The 16,822-nt window shown below is 55.0% G+C and overlaps 1 protein-coding gene and 1 long non-coding RNA gene across 14 annotated transcripts in view; one reads left to right on the top strand and one right to left on the bottom strand.

Annotated features, from left to right (window-relative positions):
• Window positions 1-842: 842 nt before the first annotated feature.
• The window catches only part of LOC123577705, a 35,942-nt gene continuing 19,962 nt past the window's right edge, over window positions 843-16,822 (top strand). For 4 of the 11 annotated variants that reach the window (XR_006702033.1, XR_006702035.1, XR_006702039.1 and 1 more), the window contains exons 1-7: window positions 5,071-6,194; window positions 6,969-7,053; window positions 10,354-10,453; window positions 10,774-11,074; window positions 12,352-12,489; window positions 12,677-12,723; window positions 13,257-16,408. This is a non-coding gene — a long non-coding RNA (uncharacterized LOC123577705). Of the gene's footprint in view, window positions 1,085-5,070; window positions 6,195-6,968; window positions 7,054-10,353; window positions 10,454-10,773; window positions 11,075-12,351; window positions 12,490-12,676; window positions 12,724-13,256; window positions 16,409-16,822 lie in introns of those variants that run through there. The other 7 variants (XR_006702038.1, XR_006702031.1, XR_006702040.1 and 4 more) reach the window with 7 other exon arrangements.
• The window catches only part of ATP2C2 (ATPase secretory pathway Ca2+ transporting 2), a 63,102-nt gene continuing 56,602 nt past the window's right edge, over window positions 10,323-16,822 (bottom strand). For 2 of the 3 annotated variants that reach the window (XM_045439862.1, XM_045439864.1), the window contains 8 exons: window positions 16,227-16,393; window positions 14,876-14,944; window positions 14,670-14,786; window positions 13,247-13,394; window positions 12,901-12,984; window positions 12,015-12,113; window positions 11,717-11,858; window positions 10,323-10,687 (listed from right to left, as the gene is read on the bottom strand). In XM_045439862.1, the coding sequence (XP_045295818.1) occupies window positions 10,569-10,687; window positions 11,717-11,858; window positions 12,015-12,113; window positions 12,901-12,984; window positions 13,247-13,394; window positions 14,670-14,786; window positions 14,876-14,944; window positions 16,227-16,393 (945 nt within the window). In that variant the 3' untranslated portion in view covers window positions 10,323-10,568. The remainder of the gene's footprint in view (window positions 10,688-11,716; window positions 11,859-12,014; window positions 12,114-12,900; window positions 12,985-13,246; window positions 13,395-14,669; window positions 14,787-14,875; window positions 14,945-16,226; window positions 16,394-16,822) is intronic. The other variant, XM_045439863.1, reaches the window with a different exon arrangement.

Raw genomic sequence — 16,822 nt, 5'->3', positions numbered from 1 at the left:
ATTTGACGGGCACGTGCCTTCCTGCCGCGCAGGACGGGTTCCACGTGCCGGGGGCGCTTGGCCTCTGCTCAGGACCCTGCAGCCAAAACCGTGCCTTGATGTTGCATTTCAGCTGGTCAAGGGCAGAGGCATTGGGGTGTGGGTCTCCGCGCTTTTGGGGAGCAGCTTCCCCTGACGTGAAATTTCTGTGTTGATAAAGCAGCACAAACAGTGCGCTGGCGGGGGGGGGGGGGGGAGGGGGGGCGGGGAGAGCCAAAGACTCGGGAGAGAGCAGGTGTCCCCGTGCCACGGGTCCTCAGTGGTTTGCAACCGGGCTCCACGTCCGCCCTTCTCAGCTGGTTTTAAAGGAGCCTGTGCCATGATCTACGGATCACTGCCAAGGTGTGGTTCTGTCACCGATTTAAACGTGGGGAGGGCGGAAGCCCCGCCACGTCCCGTCGCATAAACTGGTGGTGAGTCACTGGGAAGTACTGACCCGGGTTCCTGACCCTGGCACCACCTCCTCGGTGTCGCCCCTGGCCCAGAGCGGCTCCCAGAGGGGGGTGACTGGCATTCGATAGCAGGGACTCACTTTGAACCAACTCGAGTGACCCCGGCTGCTAACTGCGATCTCGGTGGGTGTCTGAGACGGGCCGGAGGAAACCAGCCGCACCGAGAAGTCCTTCCCCGAAGAGCTGTGGGCTCGTCTCCAGAACACGTATCTCCTCCTCGCCTCTCTCGCCGTAGACTTTTCACCTTCTGCAGATCTGACGAAGAACGTGACCCCTTATGATCGACATCGCCGGGTTCTAAGCCATCGTCAGCTGAGCTGTGGGCATTTTTCAGCTTTTGCTTTTGCTGCCAGGAGGCTCCTCCAACTTTGCACTCGGCAGTCCCCCCCCGGCCGAGCGGAGGGCCTTGCAAACTAGAAGGCACGCGCGTGCCCAGCCAGCGCGCAGAGGGACAGCGGCCTGACACAGACTTAGTCACTGTTGATTCTGCTTAAAAAAGCCGGCTTTTAATAAGCTTCTCTGGTACGTTGTGTGCTGTTCTCAGCTGCTGGGATCCCAGGCACGGGACATTAGGATCCTCAGATCTCTCTGTAGTAAGTTCTATTTATTACCGAAAATCCAAAGAGTTAGGTAGGTCCTGCACCTTCAGTTTGTTGTGGAATTTGCTTTCACGGAAAGGAAACTAGGGGCGCCTGGGTGGCTCAGTCGGTTGGGCGTCCGACTTCAGCCCAGGTCACCATGTCAAGGTTCGTGGGGTCGAGCCCCGCGTCGGGCTCTGTGCTGACAGCTGGGAGGCTGGAGCCTGCTTCGGAGTCTGTGTCTCCCCCTCTGTGCCCCTCCCCCCACTCACGCTCTGTCTCTCTCAAAAAGGAGCAAATATAAAAAACATTTTTTTTTGTCCATGCAACTCCATACCTCACTAATAACAGGTCTGGTGGTATCTGTACCTTAAATACCTTCACTGCTGCCTCTGTTTATGGCTGTTAGAGAGGGTCAGACTTTGTCGGCCCGCTTTCCTTCCTTGTGGTCATTCTCATCAGAGTTCAGATTACAGCCCAGGGTCTGTCTCCCAAGACGGCACCCTCACACGAGGAAGGGTGGGCGCCCCTGGGCGCTCGGCAGCCTGGGGTCGGGGCGGGAGGGGGTGTTCAGCCTTCCGGTGACCTCTTTTGGTGCGAGGCTCTCCGCACACAGACCTGCTCTCTGCACACGCGCCACCGGGCCCGGGAAGCATGTGGTTTTCACGAATGAAGAGTTGGTTCTTTTATGCAACAGGAATGAGAATTGGGGACCCGTGGTTTCCCCTTGAGTGAAGACCAATCAGGGCCCCAGAAGGTGCTCGAAGGAGGAGGCAAAAGCATGTCGTTTGTGGTGCGACCATGGCTACTGTTCGTTTTTCCCCCACCACGTTTCCTTTACTTAAAAAGATGGCCAGATGTGTACACGGTAAGGAAGCTTGAAACACGCAGGCTTACATCTCCGCCCAGCTCTTTTCCTCCCCAAGAGGCAAAGCCACTCGTGAGAAAACCACGAGGGGACTCCTTGCACACCCCGCGTAACTGTGTTTTCCGCGACGGCGTGTCCCCTGCTATAATTCTTTTTTGGTGGAGATCACTGAGTCTCCCCATCTGTGATTTTTGTCGGGAAGAAGAAACTCTTAGAAGTTGAATGTTGGATCCAAAAAATGCCTCTTAATTTAGAGGCTGACACATGAGCCAACCTCTTTTGAGGTTTTATAGCCCTGCCGTACGGGAGCACCTGTTTGCTGCGTTGGTGTGGACACGGTGTTAAAACTTCGTTTTCGTGGACCTGATCACATCTCAGCTTCGTTTGTCAAAAGCCGTCTGTGTCCTGCCCTCCTGATGTCCTAGGGTGTCTGTCGGTTTTCTTCTGACTGATGTGCAAGAGTGCTTTTTGGAACGAAGCAAAGTAGCTGGTGACTTGCATGCTAAGTATTTTTCTCCAGTTTGTCGGACTTGATTTTTCTATACGTGAATTTCGCATTTTGTCCCATTTAGCCAGCGTTTCCCCTTAAGGCTTCTGAGATTTGTGGTATGCTTGGAAAGTTTTTTGCCCACTCTGTGATTTAAAAAAAAAAATCCTGTTTTCTGCTGCTGCCCCTCCGCTTTGCATTTTTCCTTCTAAATTTTTGATCCAATCAAAATGTATTTAAAGTTTTTTTTTTTTTAATGTGTTGTTTATTTTTGAGACAGAGGGAGAGCGTGAGCAGAGGAGGGGCAGAGAGAGAGGGAGACACAGACTCCGAAGCGGGCTCCAGGCTCCGAGCCGTCAGCACAGAGCCTGACGCGGGGCTTGAACCCACAGTCCGCGAGATCGTGACCTGAGCCAGAGCCGGATGCTTAACTGACTGAGCCACCCAGGCGCCCCCATTCAAAATGTTTTTTCAAATGTACCTCTATCTTGTCCCAGAATAAATTCCAGTATCTTTTATATTAAGTGGTACATCTCTCTCCCACTGACTTAGAAGTTCTACTGTCTGTCTCATCACCTGAGTGTCTCTTTGAACTTGAGTCTTTACCTCATGCTTTAAGTCGTGGTGTTTTATGATAAAAAATGCCAGAGCTGTTCCCCGATGACTTCCGGTTTCTTTTGGAATGTTCCTCCCTATGCCTGCCTGTTGATTTTCTCCGACCGCTGGTAACCCTTCCAAAAAGTTTGATGGTTGCATTTTGGAGACCTCATCGAACGTAGATCGGCACACGCAGGGCGGACATCTGGCAGATGTGGCTTCCTCCTGTCCCCGAGGATGGGAACATCGAAGTTTGCGGTGTAGATTTTGTTGTTAGTATCGGCACTGTATATGGATTTTTTTTTTTTCCTCCTGAGGATTGTTTAAACATAGGAAAGCCCTTGATTGTTCTACTTAGTTTTGTACCCCAGCTACCTTGCTGAATTCTGTGGTCTGGGGGTTTTGAACCTTGGGCCGCAGGATTCTCTAGAAAGCCTCCTGAGGTGCAGATGGCAGGGCCGGGGAGGGATGTGAGAGTGGGCCTTTGTAAGGAGTCCCCAGGCTTCGTGTTTTGGCCCCTGTGATTTCTTCTTCTTCCCTCCAGCCTTATTGAGATCTGACGGGTACAGGACTCTGTGCAAGTTTGAGAGGTAGGTACATAGTGTTGAATGCAATCGTTAACGATTGTGTACCTGGAAATGAGGATAATTTCCCTACTCTGCACTTTCTAGGCCTTTTATTCTTTCTCTTAATTAATTGTATCAGCAAATTCTTTCAGAACTTCAGTAGCAGTGATAGGCCCTCACCATTCCTGACTTTGATGGAAATGCACCTGGCCTTTTACCGTGAAGCAGGGTGCTTTTCAGATACATTTCCACGTAAAGGAAGGATCCATCTGTAATTACGTTAAAAGTTTCCGTCTAGATGGTGAATGTTATAAAAAGGTTTTCCCTCTTAAATAAGGAACCCAAATCAGTAGGGCTCTAGCTGCTGAGCAGTGTTTGTATTTATTTTTTCTTTAATTTTTTTAATGTTTTTATTTATTTTTGCGACAGAGGAAGACAGAGCATGAGCAGGGGAGGGGCAGAGAGAGAGGGAGACACAGAATCCACAGCCTCCAGGCTCTGAGCTGTCAGCACAGAGCTCGACGTGGGGCTCGAACTCACTGCGAGATCATGACCTGAGCTGAAGTCGGACGCTTAACCGACTGAGCCACCCAGGCGCCCCAAGCTGGTTTGTATTTAAACTGCCAAGCTTCAAATGTGTGAATTCAGTTGGACTGGGATCAGTACGTGTGTGTTCAAATAGGTTAGTCTGGGGCGTCTGGGGGGCTCAGTCAGTTAAGAATAAAATCCATTCTGACGATTTTTTATATCCTGGGAAGTTTTTGTCTTACGCAAGTTTTCTTTTTTTTTTTTTTTTTTTTTAAGTTTATTTATTTTTGGGACAGAGAGAGACAGAGCATGAACGGGGGAGGGGCAGAGAGAGAGGGAGACACAGAATCGGAAACAGGCTCCAGGCTCTGAGCCATCAGCCCAGAGCCCGACGCGGGGCTCGAACTCACGGACCGCGAGATCGTGACCTGGCTGAAGTCGGACGCTTAACCGACTGCGCCACCCAGGCGCCCCAAGTTTTCAAGTTAACTTACGTACGTTTGACCAGACTACGTGAAATCTTTTGAGCTGTGGCTTTTTACTTCCATTTTTCCTCCATTATGTTGTAGCAATTCTGTTTTTCTTTTAAATTAATTTTGCTCTTATAGTATCTCCTGCTGTTCGTTTCTTTTTCCAGTTTGAGTCGATTGTTAAGTCCCTACGTGAATAATGGAAGTAAATGCACATATAGAGGTATCACTTTTCTCTTTGAGCTCCGCCTTCTTTGGTAGTACTGTATAGACTCTGATAGATGTGTTCTGGGTTCGTGGTTGGCTTCTAGATTTTCTTTTCTAAATCTTTATTTCTCTTAGAGAGAGACACACACAGGGGAGGGGCAGAGAGAGGGAGGCGCAGCATCCGAAGCAGGCTCCAGGCTCCGAGCTGTCAGCACAGGGCCCGACGCGGGGCTTGAACTCACGAACCGTGAGATCGTGACCTGAGCCGAAGTCGGAGGCTCAACCGACGGAGCCCCCCCAGGCGCCCCCGTACTCAGAGCTTTCCACTCGGAGCCAAGAGTTTAAAAATGTTTGTGGGCTGGAGAATTTTCCTACAAATGGGGCTGTTCACTTTCAGTTTTAATAAATAGTAATTAGGGGAGCCACCTATGTCCTGTCTACTTGGGATTGTGGTTTTAGTTGTGCCCTTCCCTGTGACCGGGTAGAGTCCCTGAATGAATTCCCTGTGTGTCTTCCTACATTTGCCGTACGATGTTGAGTTGCCGTGTGCCCAGGCCCATTGGATTTTCAGTGGTGAATATATCTCGTTGAATTCCCTGCCCTGCCTTCCCTCATGCTTTTGGCCTCGATCTTAATCTTGCCTGCCGTTAATGATGTCACGCCGCTGTGTGTGTTACTTGGAGTTTGCCTGGTATATTTCAGCTTGATTTTTCGGAGTCTTTTTTTTCTTAAAAACTTTATTTTGACGTAACTTGAATCGACCTAGAGCCGGCACAACTGGTGCTGAGAGTTCCTGGGCACTCCTCTCCCAGCTTCGCCTAATGAAAACATCTTCCCTCCTCAGAGCACAGCCACCCAAGCAGGACGCTGGCATCGGCACGATATCAGCAACGACCTTATTCGAATGCCGACTTAGAGTTTTTCCAAAGCCCCTGCTTTTAGGCACACTCAAGGCTAGGGGCACAGTCTTCCAGATGGCAAAGTCTGCCCAAGCCTCCCGACACCCGCTACGCAGTCCGAGGGCCCCCCAAGCCGCCCTCAGGTTGGACAGTTCGCTGAAGAGACAGAACTCACCGAAACCTGTTGGATTGTTGGTCAGGCTTGTTACGGGGGAGGATACACATCAGCGCCAGCCGCGGGGTGGACCGGCAGTGTTCCAAGAACAGAGTTCCTGGTCATCCTCACTGAGCCCGACGGTGGGCTTGGGGACCCCTGCCATCAGCCCTGTGAAACTTGATCACGTGTAGAGATTGACGTGACCCTGGCTACAGTCAGGATCCAGAACTGTCCCATTTGCCTCCCAAACTCCTTCCTGCTCTCCCTCTTCCAGTCCCGCCCTCCTAACGCTGACCCCTGACCACCTGTCATCCACTCTGTCACCTTGTCACTTCGAGGATGTTAGGTAAACGGAACCGTACCATACGTCACCAGTAAGACGGGTTTCTGCCACTCGGCGTGATACCCAGGGGACCCACCCAGGATGCAACGTGGACGCTCCTGAGCCCTCCACTGTGTGGGGGGGTGCTGCTCGTCGGCAGAAGGAGGTGTGGGTGGTTGTAAGATGCGGCTCTTCCGAGTGAAGCTGCTGTGGGCACGAGGGTCTCTGCCTAGAGTGGCGAGGCTGGGTCACAGGCTAAGCGTGTGTTTGACCAGAAGGGACGCCATCAGCCTGTTCTCCAGAGCGGCTGTGGTACCTCCCTGCCCTGTGACACATCCGGGCACCGGTTGTCCCACATCCTCGCCGGCCCTCAGTGTCCTGGGCGTGTTTTCAGCCATTCGGAGAGGTGTGTTTCCTGCCTCTGTGCCCTCTTAAGAGCTTGTGCCCTTTTTCTGTTTTTTTTTTAATTGTTAAATTTTAATTTTTTTTTTTAAATTTTGGATCAGAGTCGATTGTTGGGTTTGTGATTTGAAAATACGTATTTTCGTCCCTTTTTTTTTTTTTTTTTTTTTTTTTAATTCTCTCCACTAGTGACTTTCATGGACAAAATGCTTTCACTTTTGGTGGAATCCAGTTAGGTTTTTTTCCTGGATTAAAAAAACTTTTTTTTTTTTTTTATTCAAGCCTCATTTACCATGTTAGGTTAGTTGCAGGTATACAACACAATGATTCAACAATTGTCTATATTTCTTGGAGTTCTTTAAGGTCTGTACCTAAATTTTTTTTTTTTAATTCCAGTATAGTTGGATTGCAGAGTGATATTAGTTGCATGTGTACAAGACGGTGACTCAGCACTTCTGTACGTCACCCCGTGCGCCTCATGGTAAGTCCTTACCCATAATCCCCTTCACCTGTTCCACCCATTTCCCCGCCCTCCCCCCCTCCCCGGTGGCATCAGTTTGTTCAATGGAGTTAAGAGCCTGACTTCTGGTTTGTCTCTTTCGTTCTTTGTTTGTTCCTTTGTTTGGTTTTCTTTTTTTTTTTTTTTTCAACGTTTATTTATTTTTGGGACAGAGAGAGACAGAGCATGAACGGGGGAGGGGCAGAGAGAGAGGGAGACACAGAATCGGAAACAGGCTCCAGGCTCTGAGCCATCAGCCCAGAGCCTGACGCGGGGCTCGAACTCACGGCCCGCGAGAGATCGTGACCTGGCTGAAGTCGGACGCTTAACCGACTGCGCCACCCAGGCGCCCCTGTTTGTTTGGTTTTCATGGCACTTAGGCGCGAAATCATATGACACGTGTCTTTGGTTTATTTCACTTAGCGTTATACTCTCTAGGCACCCGTGTTGCTGCAAATGGCAAGATTTCATTCTTTTTATGGCTGAGTACTCTTCCAAAGTGTGTGTGTGTGTGTGTGTGTGTGTGTACCCCACATCTTGTTCCGACAGTCACTTCAACTGAAACTTCTTAAGGAGTTGTAGTTTGTAAACTGAACCTCCTAGGACATCTTCCCCTGAGAACATTGGGGCTGATGCGTATCTCAGCTATTGTAAATAATGCTGCAGTAAACATAGGGTTGTATAGATCTTTTTTTTTTTTTTAATGTTTTTTATTTATTTTTTGAGACAGAAAGAGACAGAGCATGAGCAGGGGAGGCGCAGAGAGAGAGGGAGACACAGAATCCACAGCCTCCAGGCTCTGAGCTGTCAGCACAGAGCTCGACGTGGGGCTCGAACTCACTGCGAGATCATGACCTGAGCTGAAGTCGGACGCTTAACCGACTGAGCCACCCAGGTGCCCCTGTATATATGTTTTTGAATGAGCATTTTTGTTCTCTTTGGTTCCTCACAAAATTAAAAATAGAACTGTGTGATCCAGTAATTGCCCTACAGGGTATTTTCTCAAATTTTCTTACCTTTTAGGGGTGGTCTTGTGGGGTCATGTCTAAGAACTCTGCCTAACCCGGGATCCCAAGGATTCTTCTGCCCCGTTTTTCTGTTTTGGCCTGTGGCTCATGTTGAGTTCATTTGTGTGGCGGGCGTGAGGTCTGAGTCGAGGGTGGCTTTTCTCGGCCGCAGATGTCTGTCCCCACACCATTAGCTGAAATGACCATCTTTTCTTCATTAACTTGCTTCCGGATTGGTGCCAGAAGTCGCAAGGTTTCTTTTTTGGGGGATCGGTTTTAACTACATCCGTGTCCTCACGCGTTCTAGGATTACTCGGGTTCCTGCCTTTTCAGTGCCTGTTAGTAGCTTGTGGTTTTCAAGGAACTGGTTCATTTCCTCTAACTTGTGAATTCACTGGAGGGGGCTCTCGTGATAGACCACCTCCGTTCCTAACAGAGGTCATGTGTGTCTCCCTTTGGTAAACCTTTAGCAAGACTGGCGATCTTATTGGTATTTTCAAAGAACGAGCTTTTGATTTCTACCCGCGTCTTTGACTTCACTGATCTCTGCTCTTTCCTCTGTGTATTTTGGTGAATGTCCCTTTGCTGTTGATGGGTGTTTTACAAGTGGAAATGCAGCTAAGTCTTCTGTATTTTGATGAAAAGATGCGTGTGGTCTGACGTATTCGTTGGACTTGATGGTTGGCGTTGTGTCTTGTTTTTAGTTGTTTTGCTTTAGCACTTGTTTATTTCATCTCTTAATTTCCAGTCTACCTCAGGCTATCGTGGATGGTAGAAATAGGGGTGAAGGGTACTTTCTGATGTCGCAGTCTAAGTATCGGTCGGCCGTGGTGGGTCTTGATTATTTTTTTTTTTTTTCAACGTTTATTTATTTTTGGGACAGAGAGAGACAGAGCATGAACGGGGGAGGGGCAGAGAGAGAGGGAGACACAGAATCGGAAACAGGCTCCAGGCTCTGAGCCATCAGCCCAGAGCCTGACGCGGGGCTCGAACTCCCGGACCGCGAGATCGTGACCTGGCTGAAGTCGGACGCTCAACCGACTGCACCACCCAGGCGCCCCAGGTCTTGATTATTTTTTAAGGGGAAGCACGTTGCTTGGACGCGTCCTGACTCAGAGTCGAGCTGTGCACAGGCTTGTGCGCGGGGCAGGTTGTCGGCCTGTCTCTCTGAGGGGTCATCAAGGGTTGGCAGCTGCTGGGCAGGTACCATCCTGGTGCGAGTGGCCTCCCCCTCCAGGCAGCCCTCTCGATCGTGTTTCTGCGGGCCCGGCACATGTGCGTGTCCTCATTTAGCTGTGGGGTCACGTGTGGGGGCTTCAGAGGACAGTGCAACCCAAGCCGTAAATCCTACTTGCAAGGAATCGGAACTCTGCCTGGCAGCTGCAGGGCTCCACTCTGACCTCCCTCACCCTGGCCTGGCCCAGACGGCCGGCCTCACAGCCACCATGGCTGGTGTGAGGGTTATTTTTTGGGTCAGTTTTGCCCAGCCGTGGGGCCCAGCTGGTCAAACAGTAGTCTAGATGTTCCAGTGAGCTGTTTTTCGGGGGTGGTTAACATTTATATCGGTAAACTTTGAAGAGAGCGGGTTGCCTTCAGAGGGCGGGTGAGCCTCATCCAGTCCCTTAAAGGCTTAAGAGAAGGGCCCGGGATCCCGGAGGAGGAGGGGAGCCCGTCTCTGCCTGGAGAGACCCCGTCTGCCCGAACACAGGGGACGGGCCAACCCGACAGTCGCGTGAGTCACTTTGTAAAAACAAGTCTCTATTCCCTCCCCCTCCTGTTGGTTGGGTTTCTCTGGAAAAGGCTAATAACTGGGGGGCGGGGGCGGGGTTACAGCCGTGGCCTCATTTCACGAAAGCTAGGGCTCCACAGCTGGGTCTGCGTGGCCGGTTCCTGCCCCCTGTGGGCTCTGCCATCTTGGAGCTGGGCGGGCAGGCCTGTTGTAAGACCGGCCCCGGGGGCTCACGCTCAGGGGGCTGGCAAGCACCCCGGTCCCGGTTCCAGAGGGAAAAGGCCAGGCCTTCGCTGAGGCCACCGGGGCGTGACTCTCTCTCGCCCCACATGCGGTGGGTCGTGAACGAACGGCTGCGTGGGGATCCCCCCGGGGCCACCCGTAGGAAAACCACTTACCAGGCGCCTGCAGAGCCCTTAACAAAAGGGTACAAAGCCCCCCACTTTACGGTCGAGGACACGAGGCCTCTTCCTCGTGCGGGGGCTGCTGTGGCACAAATACGTGGGCAGACGTGGTTAAGAAAAATCACTGTGATGTAATAAATAGCAAGGTGTTGCCATGCGGTCTCCAGAGCTCAGCCGGAGAGGTTGGGGTGGACGCGGGCCCGGGCCCAGGCTTCCTGCCGGTTTCCCAAGAAGCAGATCAGGTGAGGGACCTACCGCACGGTGTCCTAAAAGCGTGCCTCGGGAGGGGGGGCTGGGGGAGGGCCACAGTCACATAAAAATAGAGATTATTGAGGGGTTGGACGCAGGCGGGGGCCGCTATGCATCTTCCTGGGGAACCTGGGCTTTCTCGGCTCTGGAACAGAACTTTTCGCATAGTTTGAGCAGCTCTGACAAAATGAACACGGACGAAGCCAGTGCGGTTAAAAGCAACAAGTCTGCAAAAAGGTGAAAAGCAAACGGGGGTCAGAGTACACGGTGCCACCCTGAGGCTCCCTTCCCCACGTCTCGGCTTTGGTCGCAGAGAGCCCAGAGGTGAGGGGCGAGGACCCAGGAGCCAAGGACGAGGACTTCCCGTCCCGGGAGGGACGGATGTCCGTGCAGCTCCACGGGACCACCCCGTCCTTCCAGGGGGCTCAGGGCTGGGGTGGCGGTGCGCTACCCCCTCCGGCAGGAACAGGACCCTCCCCCCATCCATCCTGAGGGCAGACACCCCCACCCCGGCCTCGTGCTCCGAGCAGTCGTGGCCAGCACCTCAGACCCGACAGTGTCCTGACCTGTGGCCATGACCTACGCCGGCCTCCCCACCTGCTGGCTCCCACCACGTAAGTGGCTCCGGTCACTGCTGTTGCTCAGGTACCCTCCTCCCCCCCCACCCCTCCCCTCCTCCCCCCCCACCCCTCCCCTCCTCCCACTTGTGTGCTCTGTTAGCTTCAGGCAAAGGCGGCCAGTCACCCCCCAGGCAGCTCACAAAGAAAAGGCTGGAATCGCGTCCACCTGGGCGGGGAGGCAGGGGAGCCCCAGGATTCCACCCCGGGGCAGGTGTGCTCGGGGCCCTGGACGGCCGCGGTCATTGAATCATGTTGTGTTTAGCCCGAGCTGCTGGGTGGCCCGCTCCCTGTCTTGGGGTCAGTGGGTGCCCAAGACCCACGAGCCCCCTGCCCGCGGGGGCAGAATGAGCCCGGACTGTCACCCGCCATGGCGCAGCCCCCGGGCCTTGCTGCGTCGCTCTGAGCCTCCAGCCCTGGGACGGGGGGGCCGAGAGGCCGTGTCCCCTTCTGCCCTCGGTGGCCCTCCCGGTGGAGGTGCCTCATCCTCTGGTTCCCCGTGTACTCCATGACCCCATCACATCGCCCTCCCACCCCGTGCGGCCGGCCGGGCACACGTAGGGACTTCGCACCCGGAAAACCGCATGTGGGCGCCCAGGCGCCGGCCTCTGCTGACCCCTCACGTCCCCGCCCACTCACCGAGGGCACCCAGGTTCTCCGTCTGGAAGATCTTCTGCAGCGGCGGGATGTAAATCACGGCCAGCTGGCCCAGGATGGAGCCCAGCACCGAGTACAGGAACATGGGGTTGCGCAGAAAGCCGATCTCAAATATCAGCTTGGTCTGTGGGAGGAGAAGGGCACGCATCAGCCGGGTCACCAGCCACGGCTCAGACGGCGATGCTTACAGAGGCCTGCTCGGGCCGCGGCCGCACCATTCGTCCCCGCGAGCGCGACTGGGTCCCACCAGGAAGGGAGGGGAGGGCAGCCCAGGGCTCACCTGAGAGCGGCAGGTCAAGGCGTTGAAGAGGTCGAAGAACACAAAGCAGGTGAAGGTCATGGTCGTGGTACGCGGGGTGCTCGCCTTGTCTGCGGGGATCTGGAACACGGAGGAGCCAAGGGTGGGAGGGCCCGGGCCCGGGAGAAGGGGGGTGCTTCTCGTGATGATGAGCACGGAGGGAGCAGGAACTCGAGGGGCCTGGACGGCCCAGCAGAGAGCGGCTCTGCTAGGAAGTGACCACGACCGCCCCCTGGGCTGGAGTAGGAGGGTTATCTCACGACCACCCCCCCCCCCCAATGAAACCCTGCACAGGTAAAGGGAGCGTCCCTTCCTGCAGCAGGTGACATTGCCTCCTGGGACAGGACAGGGCTATAGCTGCATCCACTGAGTGTCACGGACAGAGGACGCACACCCTCCCTGGTGCTGCTGTAGGGACCTGAGGCAGGTCTCCTCCCGGGCCTGGCCTGGAGCCAAGGTGAGAACTTTCCCTGCCTGAGGGGAGGCGGGTCCTTCCTGCCCGAGCTTGTCACTGTCCCAGGGTTCCCCGCAGACGCCCTGGCCAGGGTGGCGTGAGTTGGAGCTTGACTCCAGAGCCCGTGGGGGGCCCCCCACACTGAGGACCACAGCGCTGGCACAGGAGGGCCTGGGTCCCCTTCCCGCAGGTGGAGCATAGGCTGGACACGGGCGGCCACACCACCTTCCCGGGCAGGTGAGAACTGGGGAAAACGCAAGGCCCCTCCTCTGGGGGGCGGGGCTGGAGAAAAACAGAATCTGCGGTGGTCCCGTGTCCTGCCCGCACTTGCCTGGGTCTCCACCGAGAGCACCGCGTGTCAGCACGGGGGCCCCTGGAGCCACCGAAATGTGGCCCCTAAGCTCCCTCAATCATCTCCAGGGAATAAGACGGACTTCCTTCTAATAGATTGCAAATTGTTTCCTGGTGACCATAGAAAGCGGCAGGGGCATCGGGTCCCTTTTAGAACAAAATGATTTCCCTGCCGGGGGTGGGGGGGGCTCCTATGCTTCCGCCTTGTCCCCACCTCTGCAAAGGCAGCTCCTGGTCCCCCGCCCCCCCGCTCAGGGACAGCCCCCTGTATGTGCACCTGTCTCCCCAGTCAGAGCCGGAGCCCCACCGGCCCGGGCGGGGACCATCCCCGGTGCTTGGTGCACAGCCACTAGGCCCCCACCACAGGGGCTTAGCGAATACAGGCCGAGCCAGTGAGAACTTGACCCACCTCTTTCCAGAAGATAAAGAGGGTCCCGCTGATGATGACAGCAGCCGACAGGAGGATTTTCAGGATCAGGGCTTTGCTGAGAATCGTGTCCTTGACGTTCCGCGGTGGCTGTCGGAGGGCGTCTTTGTCAACCGGCTCTACCCCCAAGCTGCTCGCAACAAGACAGGGGAGGGAACCTTGACATAAACCACGGGGACACTTAAAGTGCGGAGGCTGTACAGGCTCTCAGGTCAGCCCCGAAGACACAGCAACGAGGGGGCTTTGGCCAAGTGCCCCCAGGTCGTGGGCAGGAGCTCGGTCTGGTCCCACTCTTAGGGGGACTTCTCCGTCCTTGCCGGAAGCCGGCCCCTCACATCCTCGGCCCTCGCCCTAACTCCTTCCAGGGTCCCCGGGCCCCAGGGGCAGCCACACACCCGTCCCTGAGCACGGCGGAGGAAAACCACCACCCCAGCCGACCACACCACCGTCCTGGAGCCACTCTGGGTCATCCCTCATGATCGCACAGCTTCCATCCCAAGGGGACGCCCAGCAGGCTGGAGAAACGGGGTCCAGACGCCGCCCCCCCCCAGGGACCCGCCTCCAGCCGACTGCGCAACAGCGGAACTGGGGTTAGACCAGGGGAAGACGGGACACGGGGCACCGAGGAGGAAGCCGGCTGCAGAGACGGCTGCGGCCAGCTTGCCTCCTGGCCCTGCGCCCAGCGTGTGAAGAGGGACCTGCCCCTGGGCCCGGAGGGACAAAGCGGGACTCCTGCCCTCAGCGGCGACAACTGTGAGAATTCATGGTAACATATGTATCACATTTATATCACACACACATATATAATCTACAAGAAGATGTACTGTGTGCTCGAACTCAGTGCCTCGCTTGCTCCTGGGCGTCTGGCTCCCCGACTCTGAAGGTGATTCTTCCTCCTGCCCGTTCAGCTACCCTCACCCTCCCTTCTCACCCATCCACCCAGCAACTGACTCGCCGACCCCCTACTGTGTGCCCAGCACCGTCCCGGGAGCCGGGAGATGCTACAAGGCACAAAAACCTTGCCATAGGGGCAACGGGTCATCATCAGATAAACAAGGACATACGTATTTTCTCCTCTAGGGACAAATAAAGCAGGGTAAGGAGGGAGAGCCCGGGGGCTGCTGTTAGAGCGATCACGGAGGACATCTCCGAAGTGGGGACGTGAAGAGAGGGACTGAGGCGTGGAGTCACCCAGGGAGCACATCCCTCCCTCCGCCACCGGCCCCGGCTGCCCATGCAGGTGCTTCCTCCCATGCTCAGGGCATGCCGCTGGCTGTCTTCCCCACAGTGTGCCACACTCCGGCTTGGCAGGACTCCCGGGGACGGTGTCCCGTACTCGGTGCAAGGGACCCGAGGCGGCAGCGTGGGCGGGCGGCGGAGCCTCGCGGACAGCCTGGCGCCTCACCTCTGCGCCGGCGGCCCGTCCATGATGATGTTGATCCACAGGATCTGCATGGCGTTGAGCGGGCTGGGCAGGTCGCACACGGTGGACAGAGCGATGAGGCTCAAGGCCGAGATGCTCCTGCGGGGCACACAGCGGGCACCGTCGATGGCTGCACGCCGGACACACGCGCAGCCCGACGGCCCCCGGAGACGCCGGCCTTGACTTACGTGCTCAGCTGAAACCGCACGAAGTTTTTGATGTTATGAAAAATCGCCTTGCCTTCCTCCACCGCGTTCCTGCAAGAGGACAGAGCGTTTCTTCGCCGAGGGCCCGCTGGGAGCGTTCGGGCACCTCCGGCAGCCGTGGGAGGGAGCGATGGTGTCACCGGAGGTGGCCTCACACGCAGGCGCCCCTTCCCCTAACCCCCGCTGGCGGCTCCAGGACAGAGAGGTACAGGAGGACGGTGGCCTGGCCAGCACCACCCGCCGCGGGGGCCTGGGCCGCAGGCCATGATCACCCTCGGTACGAAGACCATAGGTTATCCTCCCGCCTGAGCCCAGGGACCCGGCCCTCACCCGGGACTTGGGAAGCACCGACTGCAACCCAGAGATGCATCTGGACGACAGGCAAAGCAAGACCGATCAAACCTGCTAATTCGCCCCAGGGGTGTGGCACGGCGGGGAGAGAATTAGGAGGCTGAAAACTCAATCCTTGGTATGTTCAGAAAACCGTCAAAGTCCTTGAAAAACCTTGACCTTGAGTCACGAATATGCAGAAAACTGCCTGACCCTTTTTTTTCTGCTAAAATTTTTTTTTTTTTTTGCAAAAGAGCTAAAATTGCAGAGTTCTTTATCAACTGCATCTCAGGACTTTTTTTTTAACTACGGGGGAAGGGGGCTAAGGATTCCTAGGGCGAGTCAATCCATTTACAAAGACAAGACTCCTCTGTAAAGTCAAAAATCGCACCCAACTTCAGTGTTTGTTCATTGAAGAGTTCTGACAGCAGGCTTAAGAAAACTTCCGTGCCACCCCCAATAATTACAATGGATTATGAATAAAGTCTCGATTAGAACGAATTAAAATCAGAGCTAGAGGGAAGGCAAGCTTGTTAAGAAAACAGAGAAAAGGGAAACAAGAAACCAGGCGTCTTGCAATCTCGGGAGCTTGCGATCACACGAGGGCCAACAGTTGGAGCTCCTGCCCCGTCGCTGGTCGCTTTCAGCGCATGAAACATACGCGTCCGCACAAACACGGCCCTCCAGCCGCACATGCTCACTCTTAGCGTTTTTCAGTTAACCCCACAATGTGAGCATTTCTCCGTCTTTCAAACATTCCCCAAAACGTGATGTTTCATGGCTTCGTGGCACTCCTCCCCTTGCTGTCGGTAGTTAGGGTGGCCTAGGATTTCCCCACAGACGGTGCTGCGGCCGACACATCGGAGCCCGCCTCCGTCTATGCACCTGACCCCGGCTCGCCCGTCGGATGCACCCTCAGGCCGTGAGGGGGGCATGTCCCGAGGGGGGCAGCGGGTCACCGCGGGCATTTCTGCCGCTGAAAACCAGCCATGGAGCCACTCACATGATGGCCGAGAAGTCATCATCCACCAGGATCACGTTGGCAGCCTCTTTGCTGACATCTGTCCCCGTCTGCCCCATGGCGATCCCGATGTCCGCAGACTTGAGGGCGACCGCGTCGTTCACCCCGTCCCCCGTCATGGCCACGACTGCCCCCGACTCCTGCAAAGCCTTTGGAAAGAGGAGGTGAGTGAAGGCTCATTCGTGTTCCCCAGTAACAAACAAAAGTCCACAACTTACCCCTGAAACCACGCGGTGCCCCATGGGATTAAGGAAGTCTTAGGAATGATGTGCATGGAGGTTTCCTCCCTAGAACTAAAGCCCCCCAAACAGCACAAAGAATAAAACAGCACAGAGCTAAAGAACACCTTTGCTTTCTCTCTTTTTTAAAATTTATTTGGAGAGAGGGGCGCCTTAACAGTCGGTTAAGCGTCCGACTTCAGCTCGGGTCACGATCTCACGGTCTGCGAGTTCGAGCCCCGCGTCGGGCTCTGGGCTGATGGCCCAGAGCCTGGAGCCTGCTTCCGATTCTGTGTCTCCCTCTCTCTCTGCCCCTCCCTCTTTCACGCTCTGTCTCTCTCTGTCTCAAAAATAAACGTT

This window comes from Leopardus geoffroyi, chromosome E2, assembly GCF_018350155.1.
Source record: "Leopardus geoffroyi isolate Oge1 chromosome E2, O.geoffroyi_Oge1_pat1.0, whole genome shotgun sequence".
Taxonomy (NCBI): domain Eukaryota; kingdom Metazoa; phylum Chordata; class Mammalia; order Carnivora; family Felidae; genus Leopardus; species Leopardus geoffroyi.
The sequence above is the reverse complement of the archived record's forward strand: the minus strand, read 5'-3'. Positions and strand labels throughout refer to the sequence as shown.